At 38.1% G+C, this 15,194-nt stretch overlaps 1 protein-coding gene across 1 annotated transcript in view; it reads right to left on the reverse strand.

Moving 5' to 3' along the window:
• Positions 1 to 536: 536 nt before the first annotated feature.
• The window catches only part of smad3a (SMAD family member 3a), a 44,895-nt gene continuing 30,237 nt past the window's right edge, over positions 537 to 15,194 (reverse strand). The window contains exons 4-9 of the mRNA XM_055204416.2: positions 11,728 to 11,802; positions 11,344 to 11,394; positions 8,030 to 8,242; positions 6,264 to 6,401; positions 6,009 to 6,153; positions 537 to 2,912 (exon numbers count right to left, since the gene is read on the reverse strand). Of these exons, the coding sequence (XP_055060391.1) occupies positions 2,789 to 2,912; positions 6,009 to 6,153; positions 6,264 to 6,401; positions 8,030 to 8,242; positions 11,344 to 11,394; positions 11,728 to 11,802 (746 nt within the window). The 3' untranslated portion in view covers positions 537 to 2,788. The remainder of the gene's footprint in view (positions 2,913 to 6,008; positions 6,154 to 6,263; positions 6,402 to 8,029; positions 8,243 to 11,343; positions 11,395 to 11,727; positions 11,803 to 15,194) is intronic.

Raw genomic sequence — 15,194 nt, forward strand, 5'->3', positions numbered from 1 at the left:
CTACTGTGTCTGATCCACCAAAGATGCCTAGATATATGATATTTGTATTTGATAATCTATATAATACCTTGTCAATAAGCTTTATTCATGATTATTTACAATTGAAATGATCTGCACACTTTAAGAAGTGTGAGTGTGTTTGAATAAAGATCACTGAGGATTAAGATACAGTTTGAGTTCATACATCATTCACCCTTTTGAGAATACACCAGGTGATCCAAGTGAAGTCACCACACACCTGGACTTCTTGCAAGTTTCTCTACTCTTTTATGTGTTATAGTAACAAACAAACAGTTGTATGAGTGTACAGTACTGTATATGTGCATTTAAGACGTATTGCAGTGCCTCCCTGCCCTCAGGGTCCACTGAACAAAGAGGGCTTTCATATTTCACTGAGGAAAAACGCGTGGGCTAGGTCACAGTCAGGGTTGCGTTACCTGTATCCTAGCAATGCACATAATGGGTTAAACCAAACTGTATTTACACCATTGTCAAGATCTTTATATAACTGGAAAAAATTGGCACAGTCAAAGCACAGTTTTTTCATGTATATATTTATTACAAATTCAACAAAACAATGATTTTTTTCTCCTGGCAAACTTTAAGGATGGAGAGAAATAATAAAGATTACATACTTGGACAAAGAAGAAATCTAACAAATGTCAAGCACAACAATCACCACTAAGCCACAAAGTCACTGTATGTGAGAGGTTAACACAAGCACAATAAATGCACATTACTTAAAATATATTCAACAATTTGTTGAGAAAGTGAAATAAGATTTTCCTCTTAAAGAAAACAGTTCAATGTTTGCTTATTTGGACATCATTTCCTGAATAATATCAGTACCTTCTATTTTGTCTTTGCCAGATGACACGAAAATGCTATAAAGTTGAGGAATCCTAGTCATGAACACTGACTTTATTAAAGTCTGAATATCTAAATCACACAACACGTTAGACATGTATGCAAACAGATGTCCTACATCGTTTCTAGTGTCTGTTAAGTATGCACACTTCATGATTCCTTTATAACACATCCGAAACATCTAGATTTCAAAAAGGCATGCAAAGAGCTTAAACCTCGTTGCAAATACATCAAACAAAACTAACTAAAGTACTGTACAAGATCGAATTTCACAAAGCCCATTGTAGCCAAACGTTTCCCTTCTTAAAGCTCTTCCCGATGTCTTAAGAATCCGATGTACAAAAATAAAGGAATAACCTTACAAGGACCTGCCAGCAGTTACTGCGTCCGCGGTTACAAACATGGAGGTAAGAGCGTTTACTTTCCCAGCCCACTTCTGAAAAAATATTTGGTAGCAAAATAGAGTCTACAGTACAAATGGCATGAGTTTCTGAAAATAGGCATGCATTTTCGATTTATCAGACATATTTACAAGTTCAGCTGAGAAAGGATCACAACCCTGAGTGGTCCAGATTTCTGCCTGTGTATAATTCTCTTATATACTATGTACAGATTACATACTTTTGTGGCAAAGGCACACTCATTCAGTGTCATTTCTGGAGAACTTAAGGAAAATGCGCGAGATCTACACAAAGATTACTGTGTATGAGCCAGTCTCAACTTTGAAAAAAACCTTGAGCATAATATCTATAGAAAGAGAAAATGCATACAAACAGAAAAGGTGGACTTTACAGTACACAAAATGATGTAATGCCCATTTAAGGTTTTTCTAAATCAACCAAAATAAAAAATTACATTGCTTTCCTAAAGTGTTAAAACAAAATTTTTCAATTTTTTCAGACTTTAAAGAGCTTCTCAACCAGACATTGGGGGATAAACAAAGAAAGAGCTTAATGCTGAAACACAATAGTAATTCATATTCATTCACTGTAAAAAGCACAAACCCACACTGTTTGTCGTAATTGATGACTGTTTCACTATAGACTGAAATCAATACTTGAGCAGATATATACAATAAAGACAAACACGCAAGAGACGGCTGGCAGAGTTTACATAACTTATGCGTGGTTAGCATAAGTCCAGCTTTAACACCTGAACAGCGAAAAAAGCCACTTTCATGTTAAGAAATTTAACATATAATTTCCAGACGCACAGACGAAACTTTTACATACAGGTAAACAATTGTGTGTATGTGAACAAGTCTGCTATATAGTATTCTGTGCAGTGAATTGCAAAAGGTGTTTTTAGCTAATGTCGGTACGAAAACCTGCTTAGTTGCCAGTAACAGTATTTCTGTTAGTCAGTGTTTGAACACACTTCTCAAAAAAAAAAAAAAACAGTGACTCTGAAGGCTCTAAAACACGGGGGAATCAAACACATCATGTTTCTTTTCATGCACCGAGTCATACTGATATGCACTACATGACATACACGACCTGGGCCAAGTTTCCATAATTTTGTTCAACAAACAAATACGATTAAAAAGTGTTTAACTGATATTTTGAAAACTTCATATCTTCATTTTACAAAAAAAAACACTTTTCAGGTTTCTAAAAATAATCAAGCAACCCTAGTTATGGTAAACATGTGCATAACATAACAGCATAATAAAAAAAGAGAAAGGAGAGATCTTACATAAACATGCTATGTAACAAAATATAAGTGGCAATATTTTACAAAAAAAAAAAAATGTATATACAAATTGATAATACACTCCTCCAAAGTGAGACAAATGTGAAAGTGCTACCGGGTCTGTGAAGGAAACCTGTGTGAACCCATTGCTGGCGGGTCTACAGGTCTTCAACCTTGTTTCCAGATTTCTTGGTTTGTACATGCTGTGTTTGTACAAGAAGAGTTTTTCCTATGACACACTGGAACATCGAATTGAAGGGGATCCCATCTGAGTGAGCACTTTATCCAGCCACTGCAAAGGACCGTTCAGGTGCAGTTCAATCCAGCAGGGGGTGCTAGTCACGGTTTGCCGCCTGATAAAGACAAGATAAAGGCAAATAGTGAGGTAAGTAAAAGTCAAGAAATAAAATAAACATAAACCTTTCTTTCTGTAGATCTACACTATTTTGAGCCATTGTGGCTGATACAATTATTTCACGAAATAAGACACCCTAGTACTTTTTGGGGGCAGCATCATCGATAAAATACACATGAATGTTTTTTTCTAACCATGCAATATTCGAAGCATTGATTTCTTTTAGAGATTCCATAGTGTGTCCGTTAATGCCCTTTAGTGCGTATGACTGACTAAAGAGGTCAGGGCAATGCTGGTCTGCCTGCGCATAATAACTCAGTATGTGTGTGTAAACCCTGCTCTGTTGTTCCCTGTTCAGATCTGCTTTGGGACAACACATACTGCCAAACACATTTACATTCCACAATGCTTACACACCGAGTGGTCTCGGTCCCCTCGCGTGAGTGTGTACACACGTGATCCAGCCTAGTCTGGTTCTTGACACCTCACACTTTCACGTTTCGCCGTGAGCCCTACAAATCTTTCCTCCCACACACACACATGTGCAAGTTTCAGTCCTGCTTGAGTTATAGTCACTTCTGCACATGGAGACTCACACTTAGGCAGTAAATGATGGCTGCTATGCATTTGATATATATTCACTACGGCTTTATCCAACAATGACGTGCCTGCCTGCCCGCCTGTATATAGTTGCTTTTTCTATTAAAACTTTGACATAGATTTCTTTCAGCTAGGAAAAGACTGTTTAGGAGCCTGTGCTCATTCTGAAATATAGCTTAAACGCAGACCACAGAGGAAAAATGATTAAGAGTAGTTGAAAAAGAGAAGTGGGACCGAGTGAGGAAGTGAAACAGGAAGACTTATACAAAAACAAAGGGTTTACCTCTTCCATTCAGGTTACTGTATTCAGATTACCATATTTAAATGTCAGGTTTTGAATGTCAGGCAACAAAGATTACATCATCCTACGTCAAGTTTTCTGACTGGATTGGGATGTTTACTGAGATAAAAATAAACGGCACAATCTAATAAACTGCTCAATTGTGGCAATAGGGAGTTTGTTTAAGCACTTAGAGAAAGAAAACTGGTCATGGAGGGGGGGAGAAAAAGAGGTTGTCTGCTGAAACCTGATCCAGCTCAGATTGTGTCTCTGTCTGGAAACCACAGTCCCACTCTCTCGCACCAATCTCCCTCCCTCTTTCTCTGTGGATGTCCCTGGTCAAAACCCACAACTGCTTCTGATTAGGGACCTGATTCCTTGGACTCAGACAATGAAGTTACTTACAAGAACAGAAGGGACAGGGAGAACAGGAAACTCTTACTTTTGAAGGATACCATATGTGTGTTTGTTTGGTGTGGCGTGATTTACCGGCACAGACTTAACAGTTTATATGACGGACACACTGAGCTGGTGGAAACCAGGTTGTCATGTTACGTCAGAGCTCTTCACTAGAGAGTGCCAGACACCTTAGCCAATCAGATCCTGTCGGCGGCGATCCGCTTGTTAAGTCAAGTCGTAAGGAATACTGTTTCTGGGTCCGAGCCTCCAGTCATTTCAATAGAGGATATTATTTAAAGTGCACCTATTTCATTGCTAAAAAACAATGTTATTTTGTGTATTTGGTATAATACAATGTTTGCATGGTTTATGGTTCAAAAAACACATTGTTTTCCACCTAACGTACATTTTAGTAGCTCCTGATATTTCTGTCTTCCTGAAACACAATGAATTTGTACAAAACTCATCGCTTTGAAAAGCTCTGTGTCCCTGATTGGCCAGCTAATCTGTACGTTGTGATTGGCCAGAATACCTCTGACGTCAGCCGTAAATGTGACGCTCCTTACCATGTTTGAAAGATTCGCTCACAATGCAATCCTAACAGGAGTTAATTTACAGGCTGTGAGTGAAAGCGGGAGAAATTATGATAATGTCGGTCTTGTCTACATCACCAATCCCAGGAAGTTAACTGTTGACTACAATTTGTAGGTGTTTCTCAATGTCAAGAAAGGATCCTCGGAAGCCAGAATTTCAAGGATGCTACATCGACATCCGTTTAAGGACTGTTCCAATGTCGAAGATCCTCGGAATTTCAACCAAGGACTGAGTCATTCATTCGAAAAATATTCCATACACAGGAAAGGATGCATATGTGTATCGTTCAAGCTCTCAAATCATCCACAATCCTATGCGCACAGCGCAAAAAGCACACCTTTTTACTGACGTAATGATGCAATGAAGTGCACTTGCTAGCCTGTTCCATTTAAGTGTTTTCCGAATGCTAAAGAGGAGCCTCGCCTAGCCTCTGAAGTGACTTGAAAAGACCAGTCCTGCCAAGGAAGTGTCCTTGACATTGAGAAACACCTTGTGTGTTTGTTGTAATCCAAGAAAAGAGATTTACATTGGAGACGATAACTCGCATCATCGTTTACTTTGGGGTTTGAACCTTTTGCACATCGTTAACGTACTAATACACACTTACACACCAAAGGAAATTTAAAATCGTGAATCGGAAGAAAAAACAGCCGTTTATGAGAACTATTCAAATCACACATTTAAGCAAAAAAATTAAACACACACTGCAGAGTGTTTTTGGTAGTATTAGCATAATTTTTTGCTATTTACCTATGCCATTTGAGATCAGTTGGACTCGTAAACAATCCCTGATGTCAGACTTAACAAGCGGATATGTATAGATGCATTTCTCCTCATGTAACAATTAAAAAAGTTACTGTAAGATAATCTGACACTCAGACACTTGTTGTACACAGCAGTAAAAGCCTCAGCTCAGTTTTTGTTCAAATTACTGTTATTGTCTTTATCCATTTGTTTATTCAAATCAAAGACATAACAAGCCATGTAAATGCAAAGAAAGGTAAGCCAAACACAAGAAACAAGATTCTGTCTGTATTCATGAAGTCTCAACATCTGTCTCGATCAGCTTTTAACAGAAAGCATTTTGGCTTCTGTGGTTTTGGTTTAACACCACTTCACAAGCGATGCAAAACTCTTTGAACGAGTCGACACAAGGCCACATTCCGAAAGCTGCGAGCGAGATGAGAGATACAGAGGATGTGAGGTGGTTGCTGTAGTTACCTGTACTCCGCTCCCCAGCCCTTCACAAAGCTCATGCGAATGGTGCACATGCGGGTGAGCTGGTACACGGCCTCGAAGCCCTGATTCACAGACTGGGCCAAGAGAGCTGCAAACTCCTGATTGTTAAAGATCTTCAGATTACAGCCTGGGTGAACACAAAGAAGTTCAACATAATGAGTAAACTGCATTTAGCTGAATATGAGAAAGCAGGGTCTGATCAGAAGTATTTACTGATGGTCTGTCTTGCTCTCTTACCTGGTGGAATCTTGCAGACGGTAGCAGGATGCCAGCCGTAACGCTGGTTACAGTTGGGACTCTGAACAAAGATGGCGCTGTCGCTTAGACACTCCGCAAACACCTCACCACCAATGTAGTACAAGCGCACACCCCGGCCTGCAAAAAGCCATGAAAAATGTAATCTTTTAAAACTGCTATCTGTAACTTCATTAGTTAGGTAAATAAATAATTTGTGTGTAATTCGCAACAGTAAGCTTAAAAAATAATAATACAAGTTTGACCTCAAGAATTCAGATGCAAAACACTCTAAGTGCGTCTAATATGTTTTCTTGTAGATGAGCATTTTTTGATCAAACTGTAAGGTATTTCATGCATTCTGACTTATTAACACAACTTAAGAGTTGGTTTCCTCATGCTAAACAAATGCAAAGTGTCAAAATAGCAGGTGGACGTGTTACTAGGGCTGTATTTAAATAATTTAATAATCATCTCATTGCGATTGTTTGACCTCATCGTGATGATTTCAGATCACCACAATGATTGCATTTCTCTCTAAAAAACACAAGGGGGAGCTGCAGCGCCTATATAAACGAGACAGTATCTAATGGCACTTCGTGACTGACAGTGTAACGCGATGCACTGCAAAGCTATTTAATACAATGAAAAACCGCATTTCTTTAAATGCTGCAAAACTTTGATAAGCAAATTGTCGGCCCCACGTCAATCAGTGGGAGAGCGAGAACCGAGGACTCTAAGTCACAGGCATCACTTCACGCGACAGCTTTGTTTTATATCAAGACTCAACAACGGCATGAAAGAAGTGTGTTTTTGGATGTAGGAGAAGTAAGCCAGCATTATGGAAACAATGGAAATAGTTTGTTTATCCCGGGTAGCAGCAGAGTTTTGCGTGTGTGTTTAACACTGGATTTCATTGAAAAGTCTCAACTGGGTCATGAGTTGCATGCGGTAAGTAAGACTTCTGTGTTATGCTGGAAATAGGCACATAAGTGCATATTATATAAACGACACAAACATGTAGTGAATCGTAAGTTATCCAGTCAGTGTTGTATAAAGTGTTGACTCGTGACTCGCTCCTCCCGCATTTCGTAACTCCTCCTTCCGAATTTATTCATACGTTATCGGAAAAAATCTGTAAAGCTAATCTGTCTTTTATAAATCTGATAAAACTAAAGACTCTTCGGGGATATGAAGGATGTAATGCTACTCTATAGGTACTCCAGATTAACATCAGATACGAAGAAACAGCGTGTGTTATGGACGCTTTAAGTTTAAGTCACTTTAACACCAATGAAAAGGTTATTAGTCAGTAAAAGAAATGCCTTATTTTCACAAATGTCACTTTAGTCATTTCATTAGTATTTAACAAATGTGACTGTCTTTAGCTAAAAAGTGCATGTAAGCTTTTGTGGCACGTTTGAATATGATCCATAGTCTTTTTGCATGTCATCGTTCATCTAATCATCTTTCTAAGTCGACGTAGCGTTTAGCGATATCTGAAAACAAAGCAGTATGACTTGCAATTTATTGTTTCAAATAAAGATGGCCTTAAAGAAAGTTTGTATAAACTATTTAAATAAATATTTGACACCTAAATCATTTGCTTGAAATCCATTTAGGAGCTATAAACATGGAAATACTCACTTAAAGCTACAGTACAAAGTTCACATGTACTGTATTGTTTGGTCTGAGATGAAAGGCAGAAAACAGCATGACCTTTCTCTAATGTTGTCTAACAAATGAGTGATTGAGGCAGATGTGTGTACCGATGTGTCTGCGCGTGAGCTCCACAGCGGCGTTGCGGTTAACGTTGGATAGCAGGCCCAGGCAGAAGCGCTCAGAGTTGGATGGGTCTGTAAAGCCGTCCACTGTTAAAGAAGGCTGCGAGGCATGGAAAGTCTCGCCGACTCTCTGGTTCAGCTCATAATATGAGATAGAGCACCAGAACGCTGGTTCACAGTATGTCACTGGCTGGAGATCTGAGATAAAGAGAAAATAGAACAATGAAAGGTGAGAATCCCACAGGCACAGACATACACGTCAAGAGACAGTGGAAAAGCAATACGGAGTAGAGGAAAAGTCTGGAAAAGGAAAACAAACAAATGGGTGGGGATAGAGAATACCTAAAGAAACAGAGAGCATGAGGGCAGGGAACTGACGACACTGTGATGTCAATAGCAAACGGCAGTTCCCAGAAATAAAGTAAAAAGTGGAAATACCGTCAACACTTGGACTAAAACCTACAGAAAATTACAGGCTTACAGCACAAGCCCTCCTCTCTGACACGCACGCAACTGCCGTGCAAAAGAAAAAATCACTTTGGGATCTGGGCTGTGTCTGCAAAGAGACAATCTGATACACAGGGAACTGTCGGTCTCCTCCCTTACTAAGATGGTAACTGACATGATGTTGTTCTCAGTGTTTAGTGTGGGTGGATTTTCCGAGTTGTTTTGGTGACATACAAACAATCTATTCAACAATCCATTTCCCCCAAGACAGACTGAAAACACATTTCTAGAAATACACATACACACTCTTAAATGAGCACGCAAGCAAAACATGAATGCACTCGTAGCAGTTAGTTATTATTGGAGTACAAAGAGTTTGGTTCTGATATTGTTAAATAAACTAGTTTATTCCCCGCAGCCTTTTTTAAAACAGTTGCCTGCCAGCATTTTTGTGATTTTCACAAAATGCCTTCCAGGAACATTTTTATCTATAAATATATAAACATACAAATATATCAAATGAAAGAACAGACCATCTGCTTCAAACAAACAATAAACAAACAAACAAAAGGGGGAAAAAACGTTTCATCCTATCTTCATTTGTTCTCTTTTTATAACCTTTTAAATATGGGTAGGTTTCTTAAAAAATACAAAATTTTAAGCAAAAAGCTGAAATAACTGCATTCTTGTAAAACAAAATACATTTTGTTAGAGATCAGATTCTGAATGATCAGATACTTTATTAGAAACAACAGGCTCATTCAAGTTAGGAGGGCACAATTATGACAAAAATCTATTATTCACCTTCATATTCTAATTGTGATTATTTGGCGATTAAGAGATTTTACATTGAAGTTTTGAAATGTTTTATAACTTTCTGTGAAGCAGCTGCATGGTAAATATTGAACATTCAAAACTAAACTAAATAATATAAAGTAAAACACATATAATTGTTGGAGTTATGTTGTTAGTAAAAAAAAAAAACGAATAGCTAAAGGACAAGTCAACTTATCAATTTTAAAATCTCTGATATATCACTGTATTTGGTGCCTAAACATAAAGCTGAAAACACACAGAAATGATCACAAATGGACAGCTGTATTGAGGCTTTAGGCAATTATGTAATTGCTTCACCCGTAACAGTTTTCATCTACTGGTCATGTTGTATTTTGCTTGTCTGTATTATTGTTTGGCGGTGCCATATCTTTCACACCCATCAAAATCAGTACAGACTGCAAGCAAAATTCAGTTATGTGTGACCCTGCCGGTGGAAAACCCAGCTAAAGTCATGTTTGTGATTGTGTTTTCTACACAAAATCATTAAACATAATGTAAAGAACATTCTGTGACAACATAACCTTGATATCTTTAATACTGACTTGAGTAAGACCATGACATCCATTCAAATCAATGACTAAAATCCAACCTTGATGCCCCTATTCTCAATTAAACTTGATTTCACAGGCAGGGTCACATATATTCATTCACTTTATTTAGGGGTGACCCCGAATTTTCAAAGATTCAATGCTTCAATAGGAGAAGCCTGATTTGACTACCAATCTCACAGTCGAATCGTCGCAGATGTGTTATGAAATGAGGATTTAATTTTGGCTGTATAATAAGAGTGCACATGATCTGATTTCATATATAACAACTTACTTCCATATATATTTATATACAGCCTATTATGATAATGCTATCCAAATAATATGCGAAAAGGTAGCTTTCAATAAATACTTTTAAAGTGCGTGAATAAATCCAACAACCCTGTGACAGAACTACACCTCCTTATGTGAAGAGATTTCCAGGTTAATAAACCTTGCAAAGCAGTTGTCTCTTTGTTTCTGCAGTTAAAAAAAAGACAAAGTTGGAAATTCTGACTTTACTTTCATTAGCTGTTTGATGACACACAAATATAAGAACCTATATATGCCTGACACGATTGTCTCTCTTTTGATTTAATATTATGGTCGGTGTTCACTTTGAAATGATAGAAAATAAATTTCTGAAACAAATGATATAAGAATCTTCAGGTATTTCTGTACCTAAAGTCAATACAGAGATAATCAAATTCAAAGCAAGCAAGCAGATATTTTGTGCAAAATAATGAAGTGTAGTGTCTATAAATTTAATTAATTTCAGTTTTTTTCTTATTATAAACTAACGTTTAAGGAATTGTATATAAAGCTTAGTTTTTATAATTTACAGCAACAAATCACAAATTATCAATTATTGACATTGTCGTTTTTTGGGCCATAACCCCAAATCTTAAAATTAAATAAGATTGCTGAACTGTAGCCGGCAGGATCACATTTGTTATTTTTTTAGGTTCAGTTATTGAAAATGTTTTTGTTATATATTTGTGTAATGTTTTGTACATCATGGCTTTAAAATGTTATGAGGAATCATTTAACGAATGTTTATCCTGCCTTTGATTTTAACTTAAAGATAAAAATGCATCATCAGTTTCGTCTTCGTTCATAACTTAAAAGACCATTTTGGTCACTTTATTAGAAAGTTGTTTCTGTGTGCTACTTTTGAAAGATAATAAAAGTTACCCATTTGTTAACTACCTGGTCTGGTCCCCCTCCCAACCCATGCACGCACACATAGATGATTCGACTATCAGTCAACTATAGACAAGATTCGACAATTCTGATTTTATTTAATTTTTGGGATGTCGATCCCAATAATATTTTAGTGTGTTCCAGCTGCATCAGTGGGCTAATGCAGATCACATGAAAATCGTTCATTTTTAATACATGGAATCGGTCCTAAATAAGATCTGGTTCTCGCATTAACTGCCAACATATTAAATTACTTATAAAAAGTTTATAGACAGTAAAAATTACCTAAATTACTGTGGGCAGGAGACACAGGGTTCGGTGAAAGGTTTGGAGAACCTGCAAAGAAAAAGCTATGATGAATAAATGTGCACAGGACAAAAACAATGTCTACAACTTTTACGTTACTATATATCGCCAAACGCGTAACTTTATGACTACTTTTTGTATTCCCAGCTTAGACTTGTCATAATTAATTCTGTTTTCTTGAAACTTCGTAGAAATTTTGAGAGAATGTGACTAAGTTACATCCAACTGGAATGTCAACAAACCTGAATCAACTCCATAGCTATACAGTTTAAAAAAATGTATACATTCTTAAAACGTGTGTCAACCAATCAGAATCAAAAATGCTGTTCAATAATTCTGTGGCTGCAGTGTATGCAGAATCACCTGTGTCCATGCTGCGGTTCATCTGATGGTCACTAGTCTCTCCATCCTCACTAATATAGCCTGGAGGTGGCGTCTCTGCAACACACAGAAACGCACAGCACAAGTTATAGTCACCCATAACACGGTAACCCAACTGATGGATAAAAATGCAGGCGAACACATCTGGCAAAATCGAGCAGGTGCAATGCAGACAATGACTCACAAGGGTTTTATTTTTCTACCCTCAGATTAAAACACCTGATTTAGAAAGCTGGGGTCAGCTCAGATTCAGCCGCAGGATGTGGAACAACACACCACCCTATTCCAGAAACAGACTTTCTAAACCAAATACCATTCAGATGGTACTAATTCTAGCCAAAGCCACTCTACATAGACTATGGGATAATCTTCCCCATATGTATCTTTAAATAAGTCCAGTGTAATTGTTTCACGTAGGTCTGATGCAACATCGGTTACATGGCTCTGGATTAGACCTACAAACAACAGAAACATTGCCTATTCGTCATTACATCATTTGTTTACTGCTTAAAAAAGACAACAGGCCTGTATGTTGAATTAACATGTGTAACCGGTTGAATGGCTGTGATTGTTTATGCCCGTGCATGTGCGTGCACTCCCTCGTTTTTGTCTAAACCTCTTTCCTTTGAGTCTTCACTTGTATCCAGTGTGTGGGTGTGTGTATGAGGCAGTGTCTGTCTGTTTGTCTAACAGCTTCCCAGTGTCCACTTTACTCCAAGTCCAGTTTTCCTGTAAAATGATTGGTAAAGCATTGCAAAAGCAATGGCAAGGTTCCAATGGATTCGATTCTTAGGGAACACACTTATGACAATACTTATGAAAATGTTTGGGTCATTTTTTGGCCAAGGCATTATGTACTATAAAAATAACAATACATTTATAACATGTGTCACTTTAATCTATAAAACCTATATAGTTTAAAAACATTTTCAATATACAAATTTTTGTTAAGATGGGGCAACTGCCCATACAAATTAGCAGTTTAGGAAAACGGAGACAACTAAGTCCAAATAAGATACTTTGGCATTATTTTCTGTACGAAACCTTTCCTATAAACAAATTTCACAAAACGTTTGTCCAACAATTTGTAAGTTCTTAAATGTCAAGGCCTTTTATTAAGAAGTATAAACTAGGGATGTCCCGATCCGATCACGTGATCGGAAATCGGGCCCAATCACGTGGTTTCAGACTCGAACGGAATCAGACATTACCCCCCGATCAGGACTCTGATACATATGCAGGGCTTAAATTGGGACAGGGCCGTCTCGCTCTGCTCCGCGCCAGTGTACGCACTGCGCTGGTGCGTGTGAACTGACGAGATGCTAATAATTACGTGTTTTCATTTACAGGCTTCACACTCATGCATGTGGTGCACACCCACGACAAAACCGGGTTTTTACCGCTCATTTAAACAACACATCGATCGTTTTTGTCACCATGTGCTCAGTTAATCTACATCGGTACGCAGCTCCGCGTCTCACTCAGGACCTCAAGAATGCGCATTCGCGCAGGTTCATGACATTGTAGAGATGAGAGATAGAGAGAGAGTAAAGCCTTGTTTATGCTCGCCGCTTCCGCACGAGCGCGTTGGTGCGCGCGGTAAAAATGACGTCAACGCGGAGTGGGTGGTCGCGCGCGTTGGGTGCGCGAGACCCCATTTCGCGTGGCGCTGTGCACGGCATTTTTTGTAACTTTCCGCGCGGCTCCGCATCCGAAAATGACCGAACTCGAGGCGATTCTGTCCGAGCAGGCAAGCCTGTGACGTATCTCTTTGATCAATCCAAGCAAAACAATGTATATATTTATCTGACACTCTGGAAGTAAAGTATGGAAACTTTGCAGTTTAAAACAGTAATTCATTTACATGATTCAGAATGTTTGGCTTACATTTGTATTGAATGAACCATTGGATGAGGAATAAAATACAAACCTTAAGATGTCTGTACTGTTTGTTTAGTAAAAACGTTAATGAAATGATAATGTTTAATAAGACATATATAAAAGATTGTTGTTTTATTCATGTTCTCATATTTATATATATCAAACTCTAATGTTAAAAGCACCAGGGTTGTTCCAGCGGACGACTTCTTCTATCCTCTTCTTTGTGTTTGTTTTTGACTTTATTGCTCGCGTCGCCCCCCGGTGGTTCAAAAAATAGTGCAACAGCGAGCGCGTCAACTATAAACGCCTCGTCCGTTTGGTGAGACGCACGCGCGATCCGCGGAGGCTTGCGTTGCGGACCAAAGCGCAACCATAAACAAGGCTTAAAGGGGATCGCACACCGGCCATGCCATTCTAAAAAAAAATCTAACACATTGTTTTTCATTTGTATAAGTACACTGGCGCCGCCTGTCCGCGCCGCCCAGCTTTGACTCAGGATGTTGCATAAATTCTGGATGCGCCACACAGCACCACTCACATAGTTTAACATTAAATAACATCATATTTGTTCCAAATCATTAACGATTAACATTGGCTGCTAACGTATATTTTGCATTTTGAGGTAGACACTATCTGACGAAGCTCGCACTATTTAATGCGCACTTCCGGTTTCCGATACCACCGGGTTGTCCTAGACGTGATTCGACGCGTCATGACGCTGAGCAGCCAGTGTGCGACCCCCTTAAGAATGGTGCCCACATGGAACAAACTTAATAGAAGTCTAGAAACAAAGTATTAAAATATGTATAGCCATGTCACTCATCTCCTTACAATATGCTAACTAGATAACTGGATACAACTTATTGTATAGTTTAATAAAATAATGTATTTTGATTATACAAATCAATTACGACCTAACTATAGTGATTGTGTAACTGCTGACCAGCTTAGGGAATCTCTATGGCTAATTTATAAGACATATTGCTGAATCAGTATGTTGTTTTTCTTGTTAATTGAGTCTGGGTAGCCTCTTATGCCTAGAATTAGTCAAGGAGGTTGATTCTTATAACTTCCTTCAAAGTTTGATCAATTGTGCATAATGACATGTGCAACAAATGCATGTAGGGTGTCAGACTCATAGATGTGCATAATTTAAAGTTTAGGTTTTAAAGTTTGGGTCAACCTGTGGCACAGCTTTAAAACTGAAACTTATAAAATCCTATCAGAGGTCCAAAATGTCATTGAAACACACCAGTGGCTTTGCTGTCATCAGGAATAAACATGTTACCCCTCGAACCCTCCCTCCCAACAGAGCCTCCCCACAAAACAAATCCCAATTTAACCCCTGTACATACAGACCAGTTCAAATGATGTAAACAACACTGGTCCAGAAACACTTCCTGTTACAGTTTGTGACAGTTATTTTTTATTTCACATGTATTATTATCTTTAAAATGTTTGTTTAACTTCAGTTAATTCAGGTTTATATGTTCTGTTGGTTTATTTTATCCCAATGTTTATCAAGTGTTAAAAAAACGGAAACAGGAAGTGCTTCTGGACCAGTGTTG

This window comes from Misgurnus anguillicaudatus, chromosome 21 (genome assembly GCF_027580225.2).
Source record: "Misgurnus anguillicaudatus chromosome 21, ASM2758022v2, whole genome shotgun sequence".
In the NCBI taxonomy this organism is placed as follows: Eukaryota; Metazoa; Chordata; class Actinopteri; order Cypriniformes; family Cobitidae; genus Misgurnus; species Misgurnus anguillicaudatus.